This window comes from Camelus dromedarius, chromosome 16 (genome assembly GCF_036321535.1).
Source record: "Camelus dromedarius isolate mCamDro1 chromosome 16, mCamDro1.pat, whole genome shotgun sequence".
Classification (NCBI taxonomy): domain Eukaryota; kingdom Metazoa; phylum Chordata; class Mammalia; order Artiodactyla; family Camelidae; genus Camelus; species Camelus dromedarius.
In genome coordinates this window covers 25,526,765-25,553,666 of record NC_087451.1, presented here as the reverse complement: position 1 = coordinate 25,553,666, position 26,902 = coordinate 25,526,765, and the positions used below count along the sequence as shown (strand labels likewise).

The window sequence follows — 26,902 nt, the reverse complement described above, 5'->3', positions numbered from 1 at the left end:
TCATCTGGTAATGCTGTTGTCAAAATGTGGTCAGATTCATGCAGAAGAACTTGACGGTCCTAAAATGTTACATGTAAATAAAAATATGAAGTGTCGCCTTCCTCAGTAGGCAGTTAATGCGTAACTTCTAGCAAATGGGTCATTTTTCTGGTCTCAGAACGTGTGAGGAGGCTGGGGTGTGATCACTTCCCCAAGGTCTGTAAATTGCCTTCAGCTCCCAAGCCGAGGGGTGGTGAACAGCTATGTGTCAGTACCTGCCCTGAGCTCTCGGGAGGCCCTGGAGGTTTGGACCCAGATTTGTTGTTTTGTAAACTCTTTGAGTCTAAAGTGAATAAATCATGAGAGCTACAAGTTGCTGTTCAGCTGGCCCCTTCTCTGTGGCCTCCTCCCCCTGGAGTCATGGGAACAAAGGATACCTGACAGGCTGGAAAGTCACACTTCTACTTGACAGTACGTCCTCCCCGGACGCCTGTTTGGCACCCAGAGCTGTCATGGGGTATACGTAATGAGTGCTTTGGATTCAGAAATTTGGGAAACAGATGATCAGACAAATGGTTTTTGTGCCACTTTATGAGAGGCAGTGGGTCGTTGCAGAAAGGTGGACATCAAATCAAGGGTGAGTCCGTGACAACAGGGCAGATACTTGGATCGGTGTCTGCCTAGAGAATGTGCAGCACGTTCTGGCCTCGGGTCAGAGGGATGGGTGCTCGTGAGACGCCATGGCCCTCACCACCAGGAGCGGTGTCTGACCGAGAAGACAGTTAACATTTGTCGGATGGAAGCCGGTGGTGTGTCGAGCTGTGATTTTGATTCTTTGTCAGGAAACCAAAAGTGGAGAAAAGTCTAGAAGAAAGAGAAGGTGGGATTCACACTGGACCTGGAAGGACAGGGAACCGAGTCTGGGAGCAGAAGGCAGATGGGAAGGCTGCTCACCCTGAGGGAAGGCGGGCGGCAGCCCGGGCTGGGCCTGGGCGGGCGCAGGTGTGGGGTGTGCGGCACAGGCCCCGGAAGCGGCTTTGCCCGGTGAGGGCCTTCTCAGAGTGGGGAGGACCGAGGTGGCCAGGTGGCTGCTGCTCTGACGGGGTAGTGGCCTTGGATGTGGAGGTGTTGGCCGTAGGGAGCCCAAGTGTTTGGGGGGCCTTCTGGCAGGGGCCGGCAAAGTGGCATAGTTCCCGTGGGTGAGCCCTGGCTGGCAGTCTGCACGAGGCCAGGTGGGTCACAACTCGGAGATGGCACAAGTGTGTGTGTCAGAGTGAAGGAGCCAGAGTCCTGATCGGTCTGGGGAGCGGCAGGCACCTCGGGGGAGGCGGAGGTAACACCCTTTGAGCCCACAGCTCATGTCCTTGGCTGCATCTACATGTCACATGGCCTGGAAAGCTTTTTAAAAATGTCTGTGATGGGGCCCCACCCCAGGAGGTGGAGGGTGAGCCGGTGGCTTTTTAAAAAACGATCCAGGTGAGTCTAATGATCTGTGTGGCTGAGAAGCTGAACCGTGTGCGCAGGGGCCTGTGGGGTGTCGGGGATTCAGAGGAGGGGGAGAGCTGGAGCCAGAGAGAGCAGAAGCCTTCGCAGTCCTGAGGTCGGGGTGCCGGGTCCCTGAGCTCCGAGTGGCTGTGGACAGGCGGGGCGGGGAGGTAGATGCATGACGGGGCAGACCACCTGGCTGCTGCGCTTCTGCCTTTGAGCCACCTTGGGAAAGTGCTTAGCAGAGTGTGAACACAGTGAGGGCCGGGGGGCGGGTGGTGGTGACCCCCTGCCGGGTGGCGCTGTCTGTGGAGTGGGCATGGCGTGGCCGCTCGGTCTGGCCCGGGGGCAGGCTCCTTCCTGCACCCTGATTGCAGTGCCTGCAGTGGACGCTCCTTGGAGGAGGTAAAAGTGCATTTCTTTGAAGTACTTATATTAAAGATAGCAGTAATTTGGAGTTCCTGATTGAGGGAGACTCACTTTATTGGGTAAAGATTGGAAGTGAGGTTTTACCTGGCACGTTTAACACACACCACAGTGTCACGATTTATGGTGTCTCCAGGAAACGTAGTTTATAGCCCAGTGCGCTCAGTCTTTATTACTTCATGCCTGTTGAGTGCACACAGGTATGATGCCCTCTAGGCTGGGAACGCGTGCACGGCAGGATGTAAGTTCCTGCCTTCGGGTCACATATGGTCTGCAGGGTGGCTCCTGACGGGACAGGTGGTGTCACCCTGAGAGAGAGGCTTCCAAGGCGGCGCCAGCTCCTGAGAGCGAGCCCGAGTGCCTGCGAGGAAATGGCGCGTGAGGCGCGTGGGGAGCTGCAAAAGACAAGGGGGTCCTGGGAAGAGACGAGGGGGCTCCAGGCCGAGGGCGCACACGGGGCCGAGCCCGAGGGTGAGGTGTCAGGCTCGCCTGGGCCAGGGCATTGCGTAGGCCTGGCTGCGGGCCACCCGGCAGGGCAGGCGGGGAGCTCAGAGCACCTGGAGTCCGGCCGCGGCTTTCGCACAGTCTCTCGGGGGTGAGCAGGCCGGGCCCCGTCCTCGTCCTCTGCACTAGCAGCTCTGCTCTGCTCTGCACCTGGGGGCTCAGAAGGGCTCACTTGAGAAGGGTTCCTCTGATGTTTGAGCAGAACCGAAGTGGTTCCATTGCTGTGGTGCGAGGGAGCCTACCTGGGTGTGAGCGGCCCTGTGGGTGGCGGCAGGGAGGTGCTGGGGGCTTCCTTGGGACCGAAAAGCTCTCACTTCCTTTTGTCGGAGAAGGTGGTGTTGGGTCCCAGGGTGGTGTCTAGGCAGCAGGCTTCTGCCATGGTTAGCAGGTCCCTTGGGGAAGGGCCTTGTCATGGCTAAGGAGCTCTGTTTTCCAGAAATCCCTGGAGTCCCTTAAGACTATATGGCCAAGGTAAGGGACCTAGTCGTTAACTTGGGGTGGTGCCAGAAGGCTGCTCTGTGCCTCGCTCTGTGGTGGGTACCCAGGAGGTGGCTCAGCCCTCTACCCTCCTCATTGTGAACTAGACAGAAGTGGCCGTTGGCCTGACCCAGCCACAGATGGATTTTGTTTAGGTTGTACTTTGCCTCTTTTTGAGAATTAAACTTGGTTGCCATATCAGTTTCCTGTGGCTGCTATGACAAATTACCACAGACAGTGGCTTAAAACAACACACTTCTGCGGGTTAGAAGTCCAGCATGGCTCTTAGTGGGCTGGGGTCCTGGTGCAGTCAGGGCTGGTTCCTCGTGGAGGCTCTGGGGGAGATCTGTTTCCTGGCCGTCTCCGGCTTCAGAGGTGCCCACACTCCTTGACTCGTGGCCTCGTCTCCCGTCTCTGCTCAAAGCTGGCAGCAGCCAGTCCTGTCCCCTGCACCCTGAGTCACTCTGACACTGACCGTGCTGCCTCCCGCTTGTGCTCTGTGGCCCCTGTGATTACTCTGAGTGCTCTGGGTAATCAAGGATCCTCTCCCTATTTTAAGGTCAGCTGATTAGAAACCTTAATCGCATCTGCTATGGTAATTCCCCTTTGCCATGTAACTGGGATTAGGGTGTGGGCATCTTTGGGAGGCCATTATTCTGTCTACCCCAGATGCCAGTGACAGTCAGGAGATCTTACATAGCGATCCACACTTGCAGCTTCATTGACAAATCAGAACACTTGACAGCCAGGGGCCTGCGCTGTTGCCTGGCAACCCTGGGTCAGCGCCAGGGTCTGCGCCATCTCTGGATGGGGTTGCGGGCTCCAGTTCTGCACCGTTCCTACCCCTCCTGGGGTGCCCACCCCATCCCCTGCGTTGCCTGGGCCCTGCTCTGGGGGCCCAGGTCCTTACACAGAGCCCGTCACGGCAGTGTGCGTGTTCCAGGTGGTGGGTTCCGAGCTCTCTGCCTTGCCCTGCACACCCCCCACCCCGCTTCCAGACCCGTGTCCGCCTCCTCTGCCTGGCACACACCCCTCCCCCGCCCCCCAGGCTCTACATTCCAGAGCATCTCTGATGCTATTTTAGGTGGTGGTGTTTGTGCCACAGCTCCTGTCTCCTGTCCCCTCCTTTTCTGGCACCCAATGCTGGTACATCCTGGTGCCTTCCATCTTGTGTCTTGCGTTGGTGTTTGTGAAAAGCAGGTCTTTATAATGCACCTTTGGAGCGGTATCCATCAAGTCAGGACCACACACCAGCACTTGGTTGAACATCTGCTGTGTGCCGCGTGCTTTCCTGGTGCCTGGGAGTGCAGCGGGGAATGAGGTGGAGACACCGGCCTTGCCTCCCCTGCAGACCTGGTTCTGGTGGGAGAAGGAGGAGGAGAAGCCAGTCAGCGGGCTGTTGCCGCATCGGCCTCCCTCTGCATCTCGGAGGAGGGAGGCGCATCCTGCCCCTCGGCCCTGGCCGGGAGGTGGGCTGGGGCTGCGGAGCTGGGAGGCTCTGGGGCTCTTCAGTGAAAGACCCCCCTGTTCGCAGGCGTCGCCTGGGCCCTGCTGACAGCTGCGTCTTGGCAGGCATTTCGGAGGCCCCGACAGCGTGCTGGGTGGCAGCGTGAGGGACTAGGCCAGACGCCTCTGGGCATGCTGCTCGTGGTCTGAAGTGGGATTCCTATTTCCAGGGAGCCCTTTGCATAGCCTCTGTGTGGGGGCCAGCCCCCCGAGACCCCGTGCTGTGGGGCGCAGGCGAAGGGCGCCAGGTGAGCCCCGGGGATTCGACGTCTTCGGGGCATCTAGGTCTTCCATGTACACGGAGTATTATCCGGCAGGTCAGAGGTCCTTGAAAACAAAGCAAAACTCACCATTATGGAGGATTTCTGACTTAGAAAGATAGAATAGTTCAGTGAAGCCCCGTCGCTCTGCTTCCACTGCTTTGTTTATTTTACTTTAGTTTTTGTGTATGTGCATTTTTATTGACGTGTAGTCAGTTTACAGCGCTGTGTCGTGTCTGGCGTGCAGCGCAGGAGCACGCGTGCTCGTTCTCGTGCTCTTCCTCACCGCAGGTCCCCGCAGGTGCTTCGGCTCTTCTGATCTAGGTTCCCGCTGCCTTGGATTATTTCAGAACAAATCCCAGGCTTCACTTCGTTGTGGACTCTTTAGAGACTTATTTTTAAGGGGCGACCGACCACCAGTGATCGTAATTCTGATTTTTATATGCCCTGGGTTTGAAGCTGATTTTTTTTCAGTGCTAGGACAACCATCGTCTTTATGCAGATTCTTGGGGTGGGTTGAACTGTGTTAGCACTTTTTTTTTTAAGGTTTTTTTTTTGGTGGGGGGGCGGGAGGTAGCTAGGTTTATTTATTTTTAGAGGAGTGGCTGGTGACTGGACCAGGACCTCGAGCATGCTAAGCACACGCTCCACCACTCAGCCGCCCCTCCCCCAGCACTTCTGTTAAGGCAAAACAAGGAGAGTTTTGCTATTTTAAGTTTCTATTGTAAAATACATATAACAAAGTTTACCGCGGTAACCCTTTTAAAGTGTAAAAATTGAGCGGCGCTAAGTGCGTCTGCAGCGCTGCGCAGCCGTCGCTGCTTCCGGTTCCTGAGTCCCTTGACACCAGAGATTGGAATGTGTGCCGGGGCTGGGGCCGCTGCTCTCAGCCATTTCACTCCTGTTAGCAGCAAGGTAGGGCAAGCAGACGGAAAGATGGAGTCAGGAAGGTCAGTCCGCCCAGAGGGTGGTGGTCTGAGCTCAGGGAAGCCAGGTGAAGAGACTCGCCCGGTTTCTGGTGGGCTTCCTGCCGGCGAAACCAGCGGGAAGCTGCGAGGGGGCCTCCCCTTGGCCAGACCGCAGACGCCTCTGCTGCCTGCCCTGCGGGGAGGGGCGCCTGGAGATCTGCTCTGAGGGCTTTGCGACGGTGTCTTCCGGCCGTGCAGGACCCAAGGCCCGTGTGTGGGACCAAAGTTACACTTGGTACCATTCGCTCCAGACTGTAGCTGCAGAGAAGACCCAGCGTGTGAGGAGAACGTTGAAAACATGGTCTTTAGAGCTAGTCGGATCCCACCTGTGCTTAAGTACACACTCTCCTTACTGTAAAGAGAAACAAGACGTTACGAAAGAAAACGCATTCTTTCTTGATTTAAAAAGTACGTATTTTATTAGCAGAAGAGTCAAGCAAGTAGCACAAGAAGTCACTGTAACCTGCCTGCAAGGTGTTGAGTAGATTTTAACATTTGAAGAAGGAGAAACAAATGTTTCTTCAAGCAAACCAAACCAAACTCATTATTCCTTCTCCCCACCCCCCAAAAAAACCCACCTTGATTGTTTTTGTTTAGTCCTTTTGACTTTGAACAAAAATCTTGTTAATTTTTTTCCTCTCTAGCATCTGATTATCATTAGTTTCCAAAGACTGAAGCCAGCTCTACCAAAATAGACTACCCAGTACGGCGTTTCCAAGCTGGGCTGTTCTGACCGGGTCTCATGGGGCGTGTTCAGGATGCCTGTCTTAATGGGCATGAAGGAAGCGTTGGAAACTTCATATAAGTAGGAAGGGCCGAAGTGGAGCTTGACTTACAGCCCCGTCAACATTTGGCTTATTTTCTCCAAGTTGCTGTTTGCCTGGTGCCCGGGGTCTCTGGCCTGCGTGGCCGTCACGGGATGGCACAGAGCTCTCCCTTGAATGACGTGCTGGGGAGAGGTCAGCTGCCCCTGTGATTTGTGCCCCCTCCTTGCTGGGGCGGTGGGGTCCGCAGCCCCAGTGCTGTGGGAGGCCAGGGGGGAGCTCTCTGCTGGGGAAGCAGCTTCGCTGCAGTGCTGGGGCTTATTACAAGCAGTTGCACGTCAGGGAGGCTGTCAGCGCCGGTGCTGAGACAGGGAGTGCGAGGCGGAGCAGTCTGCTGAGGAGGGTGGCTTCAGGGCTGGACTGTGGGGACAACGGAGCCAAAGACTGCCAGCATTGCACGCGCTCAGAGACTCGGAGTGGGGCGGGCGGCCACTTGACGCTCCCCGGGCCTCCGTTTCCCTGTGAGCATCCAGGTGAGTGTGGGCTGTGTGGCGTCCAAGCCGTCCCTGTGCCAGGGTGCTCCCTGGGGAGAGCGGGGTCCGGGCTGCAGCTCTGCTGTCCCTGAGTGAGCCCTGCCGTTTGGTGAGGGTGTGCTGGGTTGGGATGCGGAGTTGGTGATGTTTATTGCCTTTCCTTCCAGGAGTCTCCAGAAAAAAGTGGGCCGGTTCCTGTGTTTGCCTGAGGCTCACCAGCTCCTTCTGCTCCAGTCCAGGCTATGGGTCCCTGGTCACTTCAGGGAGGCCCACAGCATGCCAGTGCCTGGTAGTGTCCCTTGGGCCCTTGGCGTGGGCGCTGCTTGTGCCCCGTCAGCAGCCCTGGGCTCCGCTCTCCCAGGCCAGGTGGCCCTGCCCCTCTGCCCACCGGCTGGCCACAGAGTTGACCGCAGTGACAGGATGTCAGCCCCCACCTGAGACTGCCCTTCCCGGGAGGGCCCGATGGGGCGGATGGGCCGGTGCGCTGGCCCCGGGGGCTGGCGTTGACGCGTGTGCTGATGTGTGAGAAATCCTGCAGTAGAAATGCAAAGGCCAGTACAGAGGAAGGAGAGGAAAATTGGTTTAAAGCTAGAAAGGGGGAAACGATATTGTCTTCTTTAAAAGGAAGAAACTCATTCTTTAACACACTGCTTCTGAATCAGGCCCTCAGAAGTAAGAGATTAAGAAACGACTGCCCTGTGAGGCTCTGGGAAGTACAGTTTGGAATGGGTGGGCCTGAGGGGCCCCTCCCTGCAGGCGGTGGTGTGGGAGCAGGCTTGGCTGTTTCTGTGAGTGTGAACACAGTGCCTGTGGACTTTGCGCCTTTTGAGCATCAGGAGGCTTCAGAGGGAGAGTCCCAGACAAATGGGTGCTGCCCTTGAAGGCCTTTCCTCTTCGCCTGCATTCACCCCCTCGCCGCCCCTTGCCCCCCAACGCCTGGCCCGCACCCGGAGGCTTCCGTCCAGGGTACTGTCTGTCTGTTCCGACACGAGCTCTTTGCAGGTGGGGGCTACGTCTGATGGCTCCGTGTGCCCGGGCAAGTGGCAGGTGCCGAGGACACGCTGCGCACAGTGCGTGCTTGGGGTTCTGCACCGGTGGTGGGCGGGACCAGACCTGCTCGGCTGTGCTGGGGAGAGCAGGGGAAAACCCATCCCAGCCAGCTGCATGTCGGGGGGTGGGGGTGCGCAGGACCGTCTTGGGCCCTGCCCCCGGCTCCCGCGGCTCGCAGGCGGGGCACAGCCGGGCCGGCACTTGCGGGCCAAGGTCTTGACTTTTTTTTTGGAACGAGGCTGGGACTTTTTAAAAAAATGTAATAGTAGGGGACACACAGAGCTCTGGAGCGAGGAGGTGTTGAAGTGCGTTCTGTGAACTCGCGCCTGCCACCTCTGCTCTCCGCCTCACAGCAGCCCCTTCGGTAGCCTTCCAGTGTTCCTGCACGAAGGCAAGGCAAAAGCAAGGTCGTGTTCTTGTGTCTCCCTTTTTGTTAAATGAAAGCTAGCACACCACGTGCAACTGTACACCTTGCGTTTTTACTTTCAGTGCAGTCTAACGTCCCGCGTCAGTAGGTAGAGAACCCCCGTCTTCCTCTCTCGTAATGTGAGAGAGAGAACTGCTGTGTAGACTCGTGGCGTTGCCCTCCGTTTTGTTGTGAGTCCCGCCCCTGTGCCGCAGCGGCCGTTCCCCACGTGCTGCGTCCTGACAGGCCCGCGGTGTGCGGTCTTACCTGCGCGTCCTCCCCAGTGAGCAGGTGGGGCTGCAGGCGGCCCCCTCAGGGGCAGCGCTGGCTCAGAGGGTAAGCACGTTCGTAATTTTCATAGAGTTTGCCAAACTGCCCTCCGCACGGTTACTGCACTTGGCACCCCCACCGGCCGGTGCCAGGGCCGGCACCCCACACCTCAGCAACGGAAGGGGCAGGCAAGCGTGTGAGCCCCCGCCAGCTTGGCAGGTGCAAAGAGGATCTCCGCATAGGCTTCATTCGGGTTTCCTGAGGTGCGAGTTGGTCGTATTGTCATGCTTCAGGACCATTTACTTTTTTTTTCGTGGGCAGTTCTTTTTCCCATTTTTTTCTTGGGTTATTGGTTGCTTATTTCTCAATTTCTGTGAGTTCTTTATATCTTTGGAAGGTTCATTTATTGTGTTATGAGTTGTAAACACTTTTTCAGGCTGGGAGTTACTCTGATCTAGCCAGATTCTTTTGAGTACCCAACCCCCACCCGTCTCCTGTGTGTAAAGACCCAGGCTGCGGCGTTGGGGCACAGTCTAGTCCTACTGGGGCAGAGCCACAGCCTTGGCTTCATGCAGGATTTTAAGTTAATTGGCCACAGACACGTTTTCAGCGTGAACACACAAGAATGAGTGTGTTTGAGTCCGCTGGGGATGGGCTGCTTGATGCCGTGGAAATAGCCCACCTCTGAAGTCTCAGTGCCCGGCACAGCGAAGGCCACGTGTCCAGTGTGTCCGGTGTGTGTGGTCATTGTCAGCATTTGTGGACAGACTGATGGAGCACCATTTTTTCTGATTGTTATTTGCAGCTTTATTGACGTGTGATTTAGGTACCACGCAATTAAGGTCACTCGTTTGAAATGCACAGTGCAGGAGCTTTCAGTCTATTTAGGGTTGTGCAGCCCTCAGCATTCCTCACCCCTAAAGAAGCCTGCACCCAGTGAGCGGTCACCCCCCCCCCCGCCCCAGCCTGTCAGTCTGCTCTGTGTCGCGTGGACGTGCCTGTTCTGGACGAGCCCTGTAACGGAGTCGCATAGTGCGTGGCCCTTCGTGTCTGGCTTCTCTGTGTGTTTTCAGAGTTCATCGTGTTGGGGCAGGTATCTGTACTTCCTTCCTTTTTAAGTCTGAGCGGTATCTCACTGTTTGGATACACCAGTATATTATTTTATGTACCCGTTCACTGGTTGATGCCAAGCTCTTTTCACCTTCTGGCTGTAGGAGCAGTGCAGCTGTGGACACTGGTGTGCGTCCGTGCCTGGGCACCGTGTCCTTTCTCTTGTTAGAGACACAGGCCTCCACCGTCCCCACCATGTTGGGAAAGGAACACGGAGAATCGCACATCGGCTTCTAAAGTGCTGGGCAGACGGTGACGCGCACCACCTGTACCACACTGTGGTGGCCCGTGTGGGGACTGACTCCGCGGGGCTGGGGGGAGCGCAGTGCTGCAGCAGGCCGGGAAGGAGGTGAGCTGCAAATACTCGGCGAGTAGAACTCATGGCTGCCCGGGAGAGGGACTCTGTGTGGGAGGGGTCGCTCCAGGTGGAAATTACCTGCAGCTAACTGGTTGACCTTGAGAGCTGGCTGGTGGGAAGCCCTGGTGTCTTCCAGAGAGCAGCTGGGAAGCATGTGACGGTCTTGCAGAGGAGGAGGCAGCCTGTGGAAGTAGCATTAATTAGGTCCGTGCTGAGGAGGGGCGGGGCTGGGCTTCCCTGAGGGGACCCACGCCCTCTCTCCTCACCTGTCAGGTGCCTCCTTTGCAGATGCGGCACACAGTCAGGAAAGAGCAGCTGTCACCTCGGTGAGTTGGCCGGCAGCAGCGAGCCTGTGGTCCCTGAGTGGACAGGCCCAGCCTCCCCGGTCTTGGTCCTGCCGTCCCTGTGGAGTATCGCCGAGCAAAGGATGCCTCCTCTCCCACCTGGTTGTCCCAGGGAGGCCGGAGGAGGAGGCTTGTGGCCGGTGACTCTTCTGAGGCAAGTATCAGTTCTGCCTCTGAAGCAGGGTGTTTTCTGGGCAGATCACATGTGCACAGTCGTCCGGGCTGAAAACGCACTCCTTTATTGTTATTTTTCTAAACAAAGTAGGGCAAAGGCAACATAAACATAGTTTGGACAAAAGCATTTGGCTAACGGAGATAAAAGCCAAAGGAAAATAACAACTTCAGTTTCTTTTTGGTTTTTGTGTTTTGACATTTGGCAGCGTACCTCTAATCTTTTAAGAATTAAAAAAAATTACATGGTGTGCAAACTGCAAACTGTGGTTTCTGTCTGCTCGTTAAACGCGGTGTGAAGTCGGCCCAGCCCAGAGCCTCCCTCGCCGGGTGGGACGTTGCTGCCCCTGCTGAGCGGTCTCTGGGAGGCCAGGGGCCGGCAGGCAGCCCTGTGGGAGTGACAGTCTCACTCCGCCATCTGTGGGGCCTCGAGGGCTGCTGCTTCCGTTTTCCAGAGGAGGAAGCCGAGATTCAGTGGGGCGACTGAAAAGTGGCCGGAGGGCAGCCATCTTTCCGCTTGACCAAGTTGCTGTTTTCAAACTAGAGCGCTGTCAGAGGCCATGTTTCGTATTCTGTAAGCGCGTTTGCGGGTCCTGGATTTAGGGGTTGGGTGGGGGTGCGGAGAGCAGCCGGGATGAGGGGGAGCAGGTGGGGGCTGGAGGCATTCCTTCCGGTGGCAGATGTGTGCCCGGCACCACGCCAGCTCCAGTGTGGAGACAGTCGGGGCCTCTGTCCCCAGAGCCTGCGGTCCAGAGGTCGTGGGAGGAAGGGGTGGGGAGCCGGAAGCGGGCGGCCTCCCAGGCCTCTGGCTCCAGCAGCCGGGCAGCAGGTGGTGGGTGCTCAGCAGAGGCTCCCCGGAGGGAAGGGGCGGTGGGCAGTGAGTTCAGTTTTGTGGCACAGAGAGCTGGGCCTCCAGGCAGCGGGTCTAGGAGGTCCGTGTGCAGTCCCCTCCCCCACCCCTGTCAGGGTGTCCGGCCTTTGGCAGCCTAATCAGGAGATGGCACGGCTCTCCCACTACCGTCCTGGCACCAGAGGCCTGCTTCTTGCCACCCCTCGGCCTCTGCGTGCCCTGAACCCTCCACTCTCCCTCCGGCCCCGATGGCCCTGCTGTGTCTGTGCCCCTCCTGGTCCTTCATGGACTTCTCTGGTGGCCACTCAGATCCCCATCTCTGCCCTCCTGGGTCCCTCCAGAGGAGCGAGTAGCCCCTGCACCCTCCCCAACCCTCGGCACCGGCTGCCCTTGGCCTCTGCACTCACCCGCCTGTCCCACCAGCGCCTCCAGCCGCATTCATCTGAGATAGAACTGCTTGTTCTGAGTCTTTCCTTCTGAAACCAGCACACTTTCCCCACCCTGACATCCTGCTAAAGGTGCCTCTCTGTTTCTGCCCATTCCCGCCTGCTTGGGGCCTGCGCTTCTGGTGGTTCCTGCCCTCCCCGGTCCTCCCCACAGCCCTCTCGCCCTCTTCGGCTACGTCAGGAGCTCAGAAGTGCCACCTTGATGGTGTCACATCTCTGCCCGCAAACACACAAACCCACTCCAGTAGCTTTGACTTCAGCAGTGTTTCTTAAAATAATTTTAAATGGTAACAGTTGAACGTTACTCATCTTAATAGTTTTTTAATCTTAAAAATGCCACGGTACTTTGGCACTTCCTCCGAGAGTTAGACAGAGAGCTACCGTGTGATCTGGCAACCCCCCTTGTTGGTGTCTGCGCAGGAGAGGCCAGCACACACGTCCACACAAAAACGACACAGAGTTCATAGCAGCATTATGCACGACGGCCAAAAAATGGAAACAGCCCAGACGTCCTCCAGCGGATGTGGGGGTGGATGAAATGTGGTCTGTCCGTATGGTGGGGAATTACTCAGCCGTCAGGAGGAGTGAGGTACTGAGAGTGTGGTGTGAGTGGACCTTAAGACATGCTGGGTGAGAGGAGCCGGACACAGACGGCCGCACACTATGAGATTTCGTTTCCGTGAAAGTCCAGAGTAGGTGCACCCAGAGACAGGGGAGGTGAGTGGTTGGCAGGGCCGGGCGGCAGGCGGGGCGGGCGGTGGCTGCTGACGGGTAGGGCTGCAGATGCATACGGCGGTGACGGTTATCCCGCATCGTGAGGATGCGGAATTGTGTGACTTGTACACTTTAAATGGTGAATTTTATCTCAATGCAAACAAATAGAAAGGCCCCCTCCCCCCAAAACGCCTCAGCAGGGATACCTGACTTCATGTGTGTTACTACCTAAGGCGAGTCTTGGGGTTTAAAAGGAAGTTGATTTGAAGAAAAACACTGAGCAAACAGCAGTGCGGCGTTCCTGAGAGGGCGTCTGGCTCCCAGGGAGTGCCCCGTGGTAGCCGTTACTGCTGCGATGGGGCGGGGACGAAGCGGCGTCTGGCAGGCGGGTGAGCCGAGTGCGAGTGCGGCGTGAGGCCGGGCCCCTTCCCTGTCCACACGCCGTCCCGCGGGCGGCAGGGTCTCCCGTGAGCGTGCAGCCTGCGGCCGCTGCCGCGCGTGGGCCGTCTCCAGTCCAGGCCGGAGCCACGTGCTGTGCTTCCCTGTGGGCGTCGATCTTTACACGCCGGGTGTGTGCAGAGTGCCTGTCAGATCTGGTGTCGACTAAACCGTTCAACTGTCTGCACCGTGATGGCAAAACGATGTTCTAAAACAACAGCAAGGCTGCTTTTACCATGTCGTGCTGGGGACGTGTGCGTGCCCCGTGGACGCAGTTCCCCTCCGAGGGACTCGGTCTGGAACAGCGAGGCACCGTGCCCCAGGAGACACGCGCACACCAGCACTCTTCACCGTGGCAGGAGCTTGAAATGAGTCCAGCTGTCTGCCGGCGGGGCGGTGAGGGGTGCGCTGTCACGCGTGAACCAGGCAGGCGCGACCCCGCGGGGAAACGCTGAGCTGCAGCAGACGCGCAGCCGCCCGCGCGGGCCTCAGCGACGTGGTGTCGACGGCCAGAGCCAGTTGTGGAAGTTTCCCACCGTGCGCGGCAGATTATTCTTTTTTAAAAAGCAGGGCACTCAGGAGCTGAGAACCGGAGCCGCCTGCCGGGGCGGGGCCGGCTTCCACTGGCTCTCCTGTGCGCCGGCAGCTCCGGCTCGGCTCGGCTCGGCTCGGCTCGGCTCGGCTCGGCGGCTCTCGGAGGCGCAGCGGGAAGACCTGGGGGCCCCGCCCCCTCCAGGCCGGCTCTGGTATTTAAGAGTCCCGTCAGTGCTGCCGAGTAAATAAAACACTGGGAATGTCTCCAGCAGGGGAGGGCGGAGGGGAGTCACATTTTCACTCTGAACCAAAAAAGGAAGTTTACCTTTCAGCGCCGAGACCCGGTCTTTCCTGGGGGTGTCTCAGACGCCACCTGTGCTAAAGGAGTAATTGGAGCTCTCAGGTGTTCCAGCCAGGTGACTGATTTAACAGAAGACACTGTGGCAGCCAAACACGTCCTCCTTAAGGGTGTGAGTTCTGAAGAGCTGGTTTTCAAATCGTTGCGGCCTCACTCTTCAGGCTCCCACCCTGCCTGGTGTCACCGAGTAGCCGTCTGTGGGCCATCACAGCTCCCAGAGTGACGCTTTCTTGGGAGAGCACTGGAGGCACTCTGCCTTTGCGGGCTGCCTGGAAGGAGCTGCGACCGCCAGGGCTGGACCCTGGTGCAGTGCTCCACCTCCAGGGCCTCGGCCTCCGCTCGCGGGCGGCCCCTGGGCGCCGTCCAGCTCCGGCATCTTTGCTCCTGCCGCTTGGTTCGGTGAGCTGGGCAGGCCCTCCCATGACCAGCTGGACAGGTAGGAAGACAGTTGCTTCTCTGCCATCTTCTGGCCCCTTAAGCAGCAGGATGGGGTCCCTTCTAGGCCTTCAGATTCAGTGAGGAAAAATTCGTTCTTCTCATGATTCAGAGCACTGGATTTGTCTGAAACCAAACAGGGTAAGAATAGAGATCAGAGGCTAGGGCAGAGGCCAGAGGTCTGGGATCAGATCCTGGTCCTGCCGCTTGCTGGCACTAGCTTGGGCCCGTTACTTAACCTCTCTGAGCCTCAGCTGCCTCCCCTGGGAAATGAAGGTGCTGAGGGTAATTACCCTGGAGAATTCTTGCAGCTCCGGCGAGCAGCTCACGTGAAGTCGCACCTGGCGTGTGGTCGGGGCTCAGTGCTCCCTAGCTTGTTTCGAGAGCCTCTCCTGTGTTCTGTTACTGTGCTGAGCCTGTCGTCTTACAATTACTGCTGGCGTCAAAGGGTTAGCACACCCGAGACCTTCCTCGGAAGTGCCAGCCGCACAAGAGAAGAGTGGGGCTGGTAACTGTGTCATGTGTGGTTGGAAAGAGGCTTGGGGGTGACATCCCCACCGAACTGCAGGCGCCTTCCCCCCAGCACCTTCTCCACAGAGCCCCTTGGTGCTCTGTAGGCTTTGCGCCCTGCCTTGGATGCTGCCCTGGAGTTGTCCTTGAGAGAGTGCTGAGAAACATCCTCGTGGACACATGCTGGCGCAGCCGGGCAGAGGAAGCCAGTGTCTGGACGCCGCTCTGCACCAGCCCCTCGAGGCCCGGCCTCCCGGCAGCGCCAGGCAGCAACTGTGCGCACCTCCATTAGGCAGGTGTTGAGGTGGGGGCTCTGGAACTTGTCCCCTGGCCCCTGGGTGCCCGGCCAGGGAGGCGGGGCACAGATCCGGGGGTCGGGGGGTGGGGAACCCCGTCTGAGCCCCTGCTTGCCACCTTGGATGGCTGCTCTGGAGCCCAGGCAGCCGTGCTGCCCCTGGGCCGGCCTGGCGGTTCCTCTGTGCTAAGCACTCACTTGGCGCAGTTGTGTCCCTCCTGTCCTGTGTGCTGTGTCACCAGGCAGAACATAGAGCAGAGCAGCTGTTCTGACCCCAGCGGTGAAGGCGCGGGGGGGAACTCAGCGGAGCCTGGTCCCAAGGTGTGAACTCTGGGTCGCGAGCAGACGGGACTGGGGACGCAGCTTTTACTCTCATTTCCCCCTGCTCCTCCACTGAGCACCGGTCAGCGCTCACCCCGAATCAAGCGTGAACGGTGCCGGGCTCTCATGGGGCCTGGGGGCCTAGGAGGTGAACCAGCCAGCAGATGCGTGGGCAACAAAATGTCCCACACAGAGGGGCTCTGCCAAAAATTAAAGCTGGTGACTTAAGAGTGAGCGGTGGTTCCAAGGAGGCGGTGTTTTAGTTGGGATCTAGAATGGCAGGAGAGAGACACTGTGGTGACAGTCCCGGTGAGTGGGAGGCTGGCGGGCAGAGAAAGCAGCACGGGGGCCCAGGTGGTCCCAGTCGGCAGGAAAGTGACTGGGACAGGGGCGCAGCACACTGGCAGCACAGGAAGAGTTAATCTCCTGAAGTCTGGATGGTGAGGCTTATCTTTTGACCTTTTGCTGAAGTGCTCCGTCCCGGGCCTGCGGGGTCGGGCTGGGGACAAGGCCCGCCTGTGGAGTTCAGTGGACGTCAGCCGTCACTGCCTGAAGTCCGAGGGGGCCTCCTTCCTCCACAGCCGCGTGGGGAGAGGCGCGACCTCCCAGGTCTGCTGGGTTAAGGGCAGAGGTGAGCACGCCACTCCTTTTCGTGGTCTCGTGCTTGCACAGCGTGGAGACACCTGCTTCCTGCCCGCAGTTCCTCTGGGCAGCATCTTGAGCTCCTTTTGAGGAGAGTGTCCGGTCACTGCTGTGCCTGACACCAGGCCTGTGGGGCTCTGGCCACGGGGCCCACGGCCCCCGCTTGGCTTCCGCTCTCCCGCTGGCTCCTTGGGACATGGCGAGAGCCAGCACCGGGCGCCACCACGGTGACCAGCCAGCTCTAAATTAAGCATGAAATCATGGGAATTCTGAATTTTCCCATGTAGCTCTGCTTTTTTTCCCCCGAAGATGTCAAGCTGGGAAACTGTACTGATCAAATTGTCATCCATCACCGGGCCTGCCCTGTGGGGTGGGGTGGGTGTGAAGCCATCAGATGCCCCTTCTGTGACCCCCAGCCTCTGGGTGGCATAGCCGTCTGCCGTGACCGGGCTTTTCTGGCAGCAGAGTCACGACGTGTAGACTGCACACTGACCCAGGGACACACGTGCACGCTGCCTTCCTCGGAGGAGGGACGAGTTCTTGTGCATCCCAAGGGCCGCGGGGGGCCCTGTCCTCCTGCTCAGCTGGAGCCCCGCTGGCCGGCTGAGAGGGACACCCACCACTAAGCTTGTTCCCAGAATCCCAGCCTCCGCGTGGCAGACCTGTGGCTGGAGCTGGTATCGCTGGGCGTGAGCCAGTTGTCACAAAGGGCCTGGGGACCGAAGGGTTTGGCAGAGCATCTGGCCCTCCCTGTCCCTTCAGGAGCACGAGGCTGGTCCCAGCCTGGCCTGGAGCCCTGCTTTCCCAGCTCCCGGGTCTGTGTGCTCTGGGTGTGTGTGCTCCCGGGTCTGTGTGCTCTGGTCTCCGTGCTGTTTGCTCTTTGGCGTGATTTTTGAAGAGTGCTGCCCGTGATCAGGCATTTGCAAAACTACTTTGAGGAGTGGGGGAGGTGGGGAGCATTTGGGGTTCTTTGTTCTTTATGCAGGAGTTTGACCCCTAGGGAGGCACAGCTTGTCCCCCCCCCCACTTCTGAGTGACTGGGGGTTGGCCAGAACGTGCCTCCTGACCCCGTCCTTGCTTCACACCATCTTTAAGATGACCACATTTCAGTACCTGTGTAACCTGCATTCCCGGAGACCAAATGGCGGGCCACACTGGTGAAGAAAAACGAGGTTCTGCATGTGTGTGCTCAGTGCTTCCTTTCTGCTTTTAGAAGAATCACGGACACGCAGTCATAGGAGGCTGATGTGGGATTTGAACTCTCCGAGACTGCTGTGTCTGGGGAGAGGCTCCAGTGGCCCTTTGGTGGGGGGGGGGGAACGGGTGGTCCAACACAGGGGCGGGGCCTTCAGTCCCCGCTGTGGCCGGAGAGGGGTTCACGAGCAGTTTCATGGTACCTGCCTTATCATCTGGAAGCTAAGCCTCGAATGTTTGGTTTTGAACTTCTTTAAGTATATGAGTGTAAAGGTTTTGAAGTCACTTTTGGGAGAGAGGAAATCTGGTTTCTCCCCCGAGGAGTCATCGGGATGCGGACGCTGCGTTGTCAGTGAGGCAGGCGCTTCCCTCTCTGGCCGAGCCTCACGTCCCCGGCAGGTGTTCAGGCTATCTCCCCGCACCGGCGGCAGCGCGGCGTCGGGTACTAGGTTATTGCTCTCAGCCACGCTTTCTCTCTAGGCGAACGGTCACTGGAGAGGAGAGCCGCACTGTCCCAGCTGTCCCAGTGCTACCGCTGCGGTGGCCACGCGGGCCATGGTCTGGGCCGCCCAGGCAGAGCCTCTGAGGGGGGCCACAGCACCTTGTCCGTGGCGGGGAGGGGCTGTGTCCTCGCTCTTGCCCCTCGCACAGACAAGTGAGACCCAGTGGTTCACAGATTAGCATTTGTGACTGTCACTCAGTGACCTGTGGCCCTCATTTCAGCATGCCCGGACGTCACCACAGAGCTTGGAAAGGCTGTCGCATCTCTTCAGCGCGATTCTGTGTTCACAGCTCTGTGTACTGCTGCAGGGGAGGTGGCTGCAGCCCAGCCCTTGTGCTCCCTGTCACCTGCCTTGAGAAAGTCACAGGAGGCTGCCAGACGCAGGAGGTGGGAGCTACCACCTGCGGGGAGGATTTCCAGATCGAATTGTGCAGCGACATCTGTTGATAGTGACAAGATGATCACCGTCAGTGCTGGCTGACCTGTGACTTCGGGTTTTGGGGTTGGGGGAGGGTGCTGTTCCACTGAAGCTAGCCCTGGTCCCTGAGGATGGTCCCTGATCCCTGAAAAGCCACCAGAATCTCTGGGGGGGGGGTTTGTTGGAGACCCTGACTGACAGGGCGCATCCTCTCCACACTTAGCCGGCCACGTGCCGTGTCGCACAGCATGACTGCACAGACACATGGGGGCCTTGGCCAGGGACCCACCTGGCTGCTCCAGCCTTGGAGAGCCTCTTCCTCTGTGCTGACGACTCTAGACTCGGAAGGAATTTCCCCACCCAGCTCTACAGGCCCTGTTTATGGAATTCTTCTTGCCTCCAGGGGCGTCACTCTGGCCTTGGAATTTTTTGTTTGTGTTTTCAGTTTTGTTCTAGTTGCTGTTTTATTCAGTCTCTGTCTAGTCCCCACTGTTGAATTCTAGTTGTGTTTTCAAATATGCCAGAATTTTTTTGCCCCAGCCTGTCCTCGGCAAATGCAGTGATTCAGCTGTTACTTTACGGTCACCATTACCAGCTAAAGAGTGACGACCCGGACTTTGGCGGGGCACCTGTGTTTTGAGGGGCGAGGACGCAGCTGCTCGGGTGGCCTGGGCGCCAGTCAGCTGTGGCTGAGGGGCCTGGTTGGAGCCCCTGCTTGAGGTCTGGGGGGGCCCATGCTGCACATGTGCCATTCGCTGTTGCCTGAGACAGGAGAGCAGGCGGCCGCAGGTGGCACAAGACTGCGCTGGCTCCCGCAGCCGAGTGCGGGGCAAGTGGCTTCAGGTGCATGTGGGCCTTCGGGCTCAAGTGGTGTCCTGTCCTGCTCCGGCTCTGTCCCTGGGCTCCCTGCTGGCTTCTGCGTCGGCTTCACCTTAGGTGAACCCCGGCTCCGTGGGGGCTTCCAGCAGTGCTCTGATGGGCTGGGCCACTCCCTGCTGGAACCACTCCCTGCCAGCGGCCAAGGCTCCTTCCACGACAAGGGGTGTGGGAACAGCACAGGCAGAAACAACAGGTCCCATCTCTGGCATGGAGCTGAAGGGGCCTTTGGCTTCAGGAACCATCCCTGTTGCTGGGGACTGACTGTAGTAAAGGGAGTGTCCCTTCCACATCGAATAGCCTGGCCCTTGATGTGGCGTCTCCAGAGCTGCCGAGGGCCTTTGCGGGGCCTGGCAGTGGTGAGCATCGCAGGCCAGCCGACATCATCATCGTCAGGCCCAGAGGTGATGGGGCTCCCGTTGTTTCCGCAGTCCCGGGTGCAGGCGCCGTGAGCAGGCAGGGGTGCTGGCAGCCTGAGGAGGGCAGTGTGGGCGGCGAGCAGGCAAACTGTGCGAAAAAGAGTGAGAACAGAACAGAGCTCAGGTCCCCAGCCTGCACTTGAGGGGCGCCCCGCAGGGGTGCAGCGCGTTTGCGGCCCAGTCCTGAGGTGGGAGGGGAGGTTTAAAGTGGGCTCTGGCGGACTCGGGCGGGGCACCTGGCCCGCTGGCCCTGAAGATGGCTCCTCGGAGGTGCCTTCGGGGCCCCTGTCCCGTCAGGAGCCGTGCACCCTGTCCACCCTTCTCGCCGCTTCTGGGCCTGGGTCCTCTGTGGCTTTGGGAGAATAGCAGGTGGTTTATGCCCTTGGTGTATTTTTTCTGACCATGACAAATTTTCTTAGCTTCAAAGCCTAGATATTTCAGACAGACTGGCAGCAGGTGTCTCTGCGGGGGCCGCAGCCCTCTCTGAGGTGTCCGGGAGGGCAGAGCCCCAGCCCTCACGCACATGAATTGCTGCCTTTTCTTTACCACCAGGGGCCTTGGAGGCTCGGGGGTGCCCTGGCCAGGCCTCATGGCCTCTCGCTGGGAGGGCACGGGCTCCAGCTGTCCTGGGCACCCCCCAAGCAGCCGGACAAGAGGCCGGGAGGCCAGTCAGCAGAGCCCCGCGCATCCTTTCTTCCTAAGGAAGTTGATTCTTTTCACTATAGTTGTGATCATTCATGTCCTTTTTACCAGGACCGTTTGTTCTGACTGTTTAGTGGGAGCTGCCTCCTGACCCGGGGGAAGGTGGCCGGACGTCCTCGGTGCTGGGCCCCAGCTCCGCCTGCTGTGCCCCTGGGAAGCGGGGCAGGCGTTCCTGCTGGCGCACGGTGGGGTGACAGATGAAGTGCTGGGAGGCCCCCTGGGCCTTAGGGGCATCTGAGCGCCACCAGCGACGTGGACAAGTGTTTGCTCTTGGAGCTGGAGACGCTGTTGGGAGGAGCTGCGCTCTTGTCCCTTTTGAGGCGTGAGAGTGGCTGTGGGTGAACATCCTCACTGTGTCAGGTGCGCGGGTCCCTGTCAGGCCAGACGTCCTCTCACCGCCCTGGCAGACCAGCGCTGCTGTTCATAACACACCTGCCGCCTCGAGGGGCGCCTGCAAGTGAACGCTTGTCTTTCTTTCTTTCGCCAGGTCATGGCGTCCAGCTTCTGGGACCTGAGGCTCCAGCAGAGGCAATGACCACCAGGGACCCTGCCCCAGACCTGTTACAGAGCCCGGACCTTCTTGGGACACGAGCCTGCCCGGGACAGGGAAGCTTCTCTCTTTGAAGAGCTTTGCGTTTGTAACAAAGGAAGTCAAGATGACGACTTCATCCATCAGGCGGCAGATGAAAAACATTGTGAACAATTACTCGGAAGCCGAGGTAAAAGTCCGGGAAGCCACCTCCAATGACCCGTGGGGCCCGTCCAGCTCGCTGATGACTGAGATCGCGGACCTGACCTACAACGTGGTGGCCTTCTCGGAGATCATGAGCATGGTGTGGCGGCGGCTCAACGACCACGGCCGGAACTGGCGGCACGTGTACAAGGCGCTGACGCTGCTCGACTACCTCGTCAAGACGGGCTCTGAGCGCGTGGCCCAGCAGTGCCGCGAGAACATCTTCGCCATCCAGACCCTGAAGGACTTCCAGTATGTCGACCGCGACGGCAAGGACCAGGGCATCAACGTGCGTGAGAAGTCCAAGCAGCTGGTTGCGCTGCTCAAGGACGAGGAGCGGCTGAAGGCTGAGCGGGCCCAGGCCCTCAAGACCAAGGAACGCATGGCCCAGGTGGCCACCAGCATGGGCAGCAACCAGATCTCCTTCGGCCGAGGCTCCAGCCAGCCCAACCTCTCCACCAGCTACTCAGAGCAGGAGTACGGCAAGGCTGGGGGGTCGCCCGCCTCCTACCACGGCTGTGAGTAGTGGCCCGAGTGCCGCGGGGGCCCAGGGCTCGTGGCCTGGCCTCCTCCGCACCAGCCTCTGGCAGCCCAGGCGGCAGTGCCCTTGGCCTGCCTGGAGTTATGGTTACCGAGGGGCTTTTGGCCCCTGGGCTGCTCTGGCTCGGGGGTCTGGAGCCCCTCCACTACACTGGGGTTTGCCTCTGTACATGTGGCCCTCGAAGCAGGCCTCCTGCTGCCTCCTGCAGTGAGGGGCTGGCCCACTGCACAGCAGGGGTCCTGGCTGTTCTGGGTGACCTGGTTCCTTTAGTGTCAAATTCAGTGTCTTTCTAGTGACTGTGCTGTGGGTCTCCTGACCTGCTCAGCATCTCTGCTGCCTCAGGTGGGAGGGCGTTCCTGTGGGCCGCTCAGTTGCCCGGCTGGGTCTGTGCTGGTGTGTGTGTGGGTGCTGCTCTGTTGTCTTATTTTGCACGTCAGTTACTCTGGGTCTTTGTCTGGCAATCAGGAGACTTCAGGGGTCAGAAGTGGGGCTCAGGGCCTGAGCCATGCTGGCATCCTGGTGGTCGAGTGGTACCGTCCCTGGAAGGGTGCCCCTCTGCCTTCGAAGTGCAGAGGTGAGACAGGTGGCCCTGTGGCCTGGAGTGGGGATGCGGAAATTTAATCTTTTTACTGTAAGGACAAAAGTGCAGGTCCCCATACCCTTTGTTTTTGGAATCAGTAACTCAGCACAAGGGTGAACTTGTTATAAAGGGACTTGCTAGCGGTTTGACAAACCCTTGTCGACCTGGCTTAGTTGCCAAACCACGTGCCGCTGGTTCCCGCTCCGGCAGGTCTTGGCTTGGTGATGTCCCGCCACCTGCCGCATTTTGAGAACCCGGTCGAGCAGGAGATTGCGTAGTAGGTTCAGACTCCCTACCTCTAGGGATCCTGAGTTCCTGTGACAGAGGTTGGTGTTTCCTGTCCCTCTTGTGGTTACTGCCGTTTCCCCGCTTGGCTTGAGCTCCTCTGCTTAGGCAAAGGCTGTGACCTTCATGAAACCCCTTGGAGGAAATGGGCTCCGGGGGCTCCCCCCAGTGAAGGAAGACCACCCTGGGGAAGTGAGGCCACATGTCTCCCTCAGGGAGCCCCTCCACCCCAGGAAGGCCCTTCCTCGGAAGTGGCTGCGTCTGAGCCTAAGGCCCCGGCTTTGGGGGCTACTCTCCTCCCCACGAGCCTTTTGCAGTCATGGTCCCCCAGGCCAGAGGGCAGAAGTGAGGAGCTGAAGCCATGTCCCCTCTGTCAGCCTGAGGGTGTTCCAGCTGCAGGGACGGGGCAGGGCCGCCAGAGCCTGGGCATCTGGGTGGCCCGGTCCTGGTTCTGCCACCATGAGGTCCCCTCTCTGAGCTCCCTCAGCGTGGTCCCCTCCGACCTTGGGCTTGAGCTGCATGTGGAGGGTCAGAACGGGGTCCCTGGCTGTTCACTTGCCTGGCCCGGCCGCGCCCTCTCCTGCTAACGGCCTGTCTCTCTCTGTGTGTGTGTGTGTCCCTGCCCTGCAGCGCCTGAGGCCTCGCTGTGTCCCCAGCACCGCACGGGGGCCCCGCTGGGTCAGAGCGAGGAGCTGCAGTCGCTGAGCCAGCGCCACCCCTTCCTGCTGCACCCGGGGCCGGCCTCCCGCCCAAATGGCGACGGGTCCCAGCCCTGCCTCACTTGTGACCGCGCAGCCCGAGGTGGGAGACGCTGGGCAGCTTGCTGGGGGTGTGTCGTACTGCCAGTACAGCCAACTCTCCCCCTGCCTCCTGGGCCCCAAGACCCAGGTCCAGCGCCCAGGCCTGCCTTCCTCTGTCCCCGGAGTCATGGCCTGGCCGTGCTCCCTCGGGCCTTGGCACGCCCCTGCCAGAGGGTCAGCTGCAGGCTCACGGGGCGCTGCTCTCCGGGGAAGGCCGGGGGCTGCCTGCCTCTGCCCACACCCCCACGCCCTGAGATGCTGGAGGGGCTCCGCTGTCCCCCAGACCTGGGCGTGGCAGAGGACCAGACAGCTTGGCCTGCTGAGCCAGGGGGGCGTGGCTCACATGTCACCTCGCCGGGCACACCCCTCGGGTGGTCCCGGGCGCCATCCTTGGTGGGGCAGGTCCGTGCCTTGCCGACGGCAGAGTGGGATTGCCTTGCTCCTCACTCTCTGCCGTCCCGCCGCGTGCCCACGACCGTGGCGGTTAGCTGCACTGCCAGTTAGTGCGCGGTGCTGAAGGCACCTGGCTCAGTCGGCAGCTGAAAGTAAGGCTTCCCTTTTGACTGATTAATAGTGGATTCCAGGCAGAGTCTCCAAGTGTTGCAGGTCAAACTGAAAACAGAAGCCACTGTTGTCTGCAAGAAAATGCTCTCAGTCTAGCCGGCCTGCGGTCCCCAGGGGCCCGCCGCAAGAGGGGGAGCCGCTTCTCTTCTGCTGTTACGGGGAGGGGCACCGGGAATTCCGAGCTTCTGTGCGACTTCCAGACAAAGCGGTGGCCGTTACCAGCCCTGGAGACAGTCACCGCTCACTCGTGCCTCCCGACACCGCAGCCGGCCTGAGCTGGGTGCTCGTGTGATCACTGGGGTTAGCTCTGGGACATTTCCTTCACATCCTGACCTCCCCGCACAGCTTGTGGCGGACTCTGTATGGGGACCAGCTTTGCGCTGTAGGGACCGCAGGGCAGGCGTGTTTGGAAGGCTCGCCCAGAGGCACAGGTTACACGCGTCTCTAACGGCAGATCTGCAGGGCCGTTCCCGGCGGGTCCTGCCCATTCAGTAGCTGGTGAGGGTTCACTCCACCAGCTTGGGGTTCACTCCACTCCTGGGCAGGCTGGCTCTCCCGGGCTGCTGCACATTATGCCCAGGCCGTGCCGCCCCCGTGCCATTGCCCACGTGAGTCCCTCCCCTCCGTGCCCGCCCCCCAACAACATCTGGCGAGTTGCTCGGCCCACAAGCCCGTGAGGAGTTCTCTTCTTCTTCAGCTCTGGTAGAAATTAAGGAAAAATGAGTTGGTTTGGGTTTTGACAGTTCCTCATGCCCCAGGTGCACTTGGGGCAGACGAGTGCAGCTTGACGCCCCATTTCACACTCGCTGTGCAGAGTGTGTGCCCAAGTCTCACACCCTCTCCGCCAGGGGCCGCCAATGGGGGAACTCCTTTTTGATCACCTACCCGAGTATTGAGGGTAAGCTGAGGGCTGTATCTATGCACGTGGGGGTCTGCTTTGAACAAACTGGCTTGGAATCCAGGTCGGAGAAGTCAGACTGACATGAAATACGGGCTACGATTCAGGGGAGATGTTTGTGAGGGGCGCATGTGGCACCCCAGACCCATGGGGGAGGCCTGCTGGGCATGGTGCAGACCCACGGCGGGGGCGGGGAGGCGGGCTGGCACTGTGGGGGCCCCTCAGTGTGCTCTGCTGGTGGGCATAGTCTGCTGCCGTCTGCCCAGCACCTGCGTCCTCCTGTCCCTCAGCAAGGGTTTGAGTCCCCACGTGTGCCCCCGCCCCACCCACAGGAGAGAGACGGTCACGCTGCGTGCTATATCCAAAACCGAAAAGACCCGGTGTGTGTGGGGTGGAGGTGGGGTGGTCTGAGCAATAGGAGTGCCCAGAACAAGCCTGGAGGTAGGAGGAGCTGTGGGGGTGTCTGGAGGGCAGGGAGGGTCTTTGTCCTGACACTTGGCGTCTGTGTGTGGTTGTCGCAGTGGCAGATTGCTGCGCAGACCCCCGAACACCTCCTCCTGCTGTGCCAGTGCAGGACCCTCTGGGTCCTCAGGAGCCTTTTGGCTTTTTACTCAGTGAACTGGGTGGCAGGGGAGGGTTTGGATCCAAGGAGGGATTTGATCTGATTTAAGGAGGAGAAAGCTTAGGAGGACCCTCCAGCTGTGGGGGGCGGGCGAGCGCGGGGAGACCTTTCGGGAGACCCCTGCCTGTCCCCTGGGGGAGATGACGTGCCTGGATCTTGGGGCGGTAGAGGTGGCTGGGCTGATCTTAAGGAGAGGCCGCAGGACTGGCTGGAGGGCTGGTCGGCGAGGGGCTGAGGGCCACCCCGGTCACTGCCGCAGGGCACCTGCCGCCCCTCGTGGGACCTGGCCGTGGAGGTGGGGCTCTGAGGAGCCTAGGGCCTGGGAGGGAGCTCTGCCCGGGGTGCCTTCAGCTCTCTGGCCTCACCTGGCGCTTGCGGCCGCCCTCCCCACCAGAGCTGCCGCCGTGGCTGCCTGTGCCGTGCCTTGCACAGCCTGGCACAGTCAGTCGGTGCTTGGACTGCCGTGTGACGGCCTGGCAGGAGTCCAGGGGACCCTGGGTCTCCCACGGCCCCACCGTGGTCGGCCATACCTAAGCCTGTTGCGGGGAACCTGAAAGCTTCCGTGCAGTTTTACACGTGTGTTTGGGAAGGGCCCGCGGGCAGCAGACTCTCCTGGGGCCCCGGGGAGGCCGGTTCCCTACAGCAGAGGCACCTCAGGCCTGAGTCAGACTCTCTGTGGCCCCGGCCTTGCCGGCCAGCCCGTGGGAGCGGAGCTGAGTATGCACACATGTCTACACACAGGAGAACATGTCAGTAGGATTGTACACCTGAGGTGGGAGTCCTCCATAGGTTTGTGTTTGAAAACCGGAGAATGTGGAAGATACATTCATCATTTAAAAAAAGAAAAATCAAACCCAGCCCGTGTGTCCCTCAGAAACCCTCCTGGGACGTGAGTGTGGAGGACGCTGAGTCAGCGGAGGCCAGCACGGAGCCTGTGGGGCGGAGCTCCATGGTGTAGGCGGGGTGACACTAGCGCTGGGGGGTGGGGCGGGGGCTGCAGCCAGGTGGTTCCCGGTGTCAGGAAGGGCAGGACAGCCAGCTAGTGGGGAGTGTGCCCAGAGCCCCTGGCCTTCCACTGGCTGTGGGCTCCGTCTTGGCAGATTGCTTTCCGAGGGGGGTGGACCAGGAATTTGGCGGGAGACGGGGTTCATTTGGCACTTCCTTTTGCTCGAGCCTGAGTGTTATGCATGTTGTGGGACCCCTTCCTCTACAGCAGTAGTGAGTCCCCGCAGAGGCCGGCGCTGGCTGTCAGCATGAGCTTACTCTGGAGAGAGCTCATCTCTGCACGTGGGAAAGGGTCAGGAGGAGGCTGGGCAGTGATGCCAGCAGATCCTCAGAGGTGACGCATCTGTCCAGGGGTCAGACATCAAAGGGGCGCATTCCTGCCGGATGGGCTCAGGCCTCCAGGGGTCTGAATGTGCTGCGGCGAGGGTGCTGCGTGGCGAAGCTGGCCAGCACCTGAGACAGGGCAGCCAGAGAGCTGCTGGCCCCCGCCCCCTTCCCTGTAGGAGGAGCCCGTCTGCGGCTCACCCTTGCCTGGGAGGAGGCAGGACTGGTGCCAGTGGGGATGCTGAGATGGACTCACGCACTCAGACCCCCTTGGAAGAAACATGA

At 59.6% G+C, this 26,902-nt stretch overlaps 1 protein-coding gene across 4 annotated transcripts in view; it reads left to right on the top strand.

The window, feature by feature from the left end:
* The window catches only part of EPN2 (epsin 2), a 57,715-nt gene that overhangs the window by 5,939 nt on the left and 24,874 nt on the right, over positions 1-26,902 (top strand). The window contains exons 1-3 of one of the 4 annotated variants that reach the window (XM_064494825.1): positions 11,129-11,185; positions 20,753-21,516; positions 23,035-23,205. In XM_064494825.1, the coding sequence (XP_064350895.1) occupies positions 20,922-21,516; positions 23,035-23,205 (766 nt within the window). In that variant the 5' untranslated portion in view covers positions 11,129-11,185; positions 20,753-20,921. Of the gene's footprint in view, positions 1-11,128; positions 11,186-13,853; positions 14,388-20,752; positions 21,517-23,034; positions 23,206-26,902 lie in introns of those variants that run through there. The other 3 variants (XM_031467502.2, XM_031467501.2, XM_031467504.2) reach the window with 3 other exon arrangements.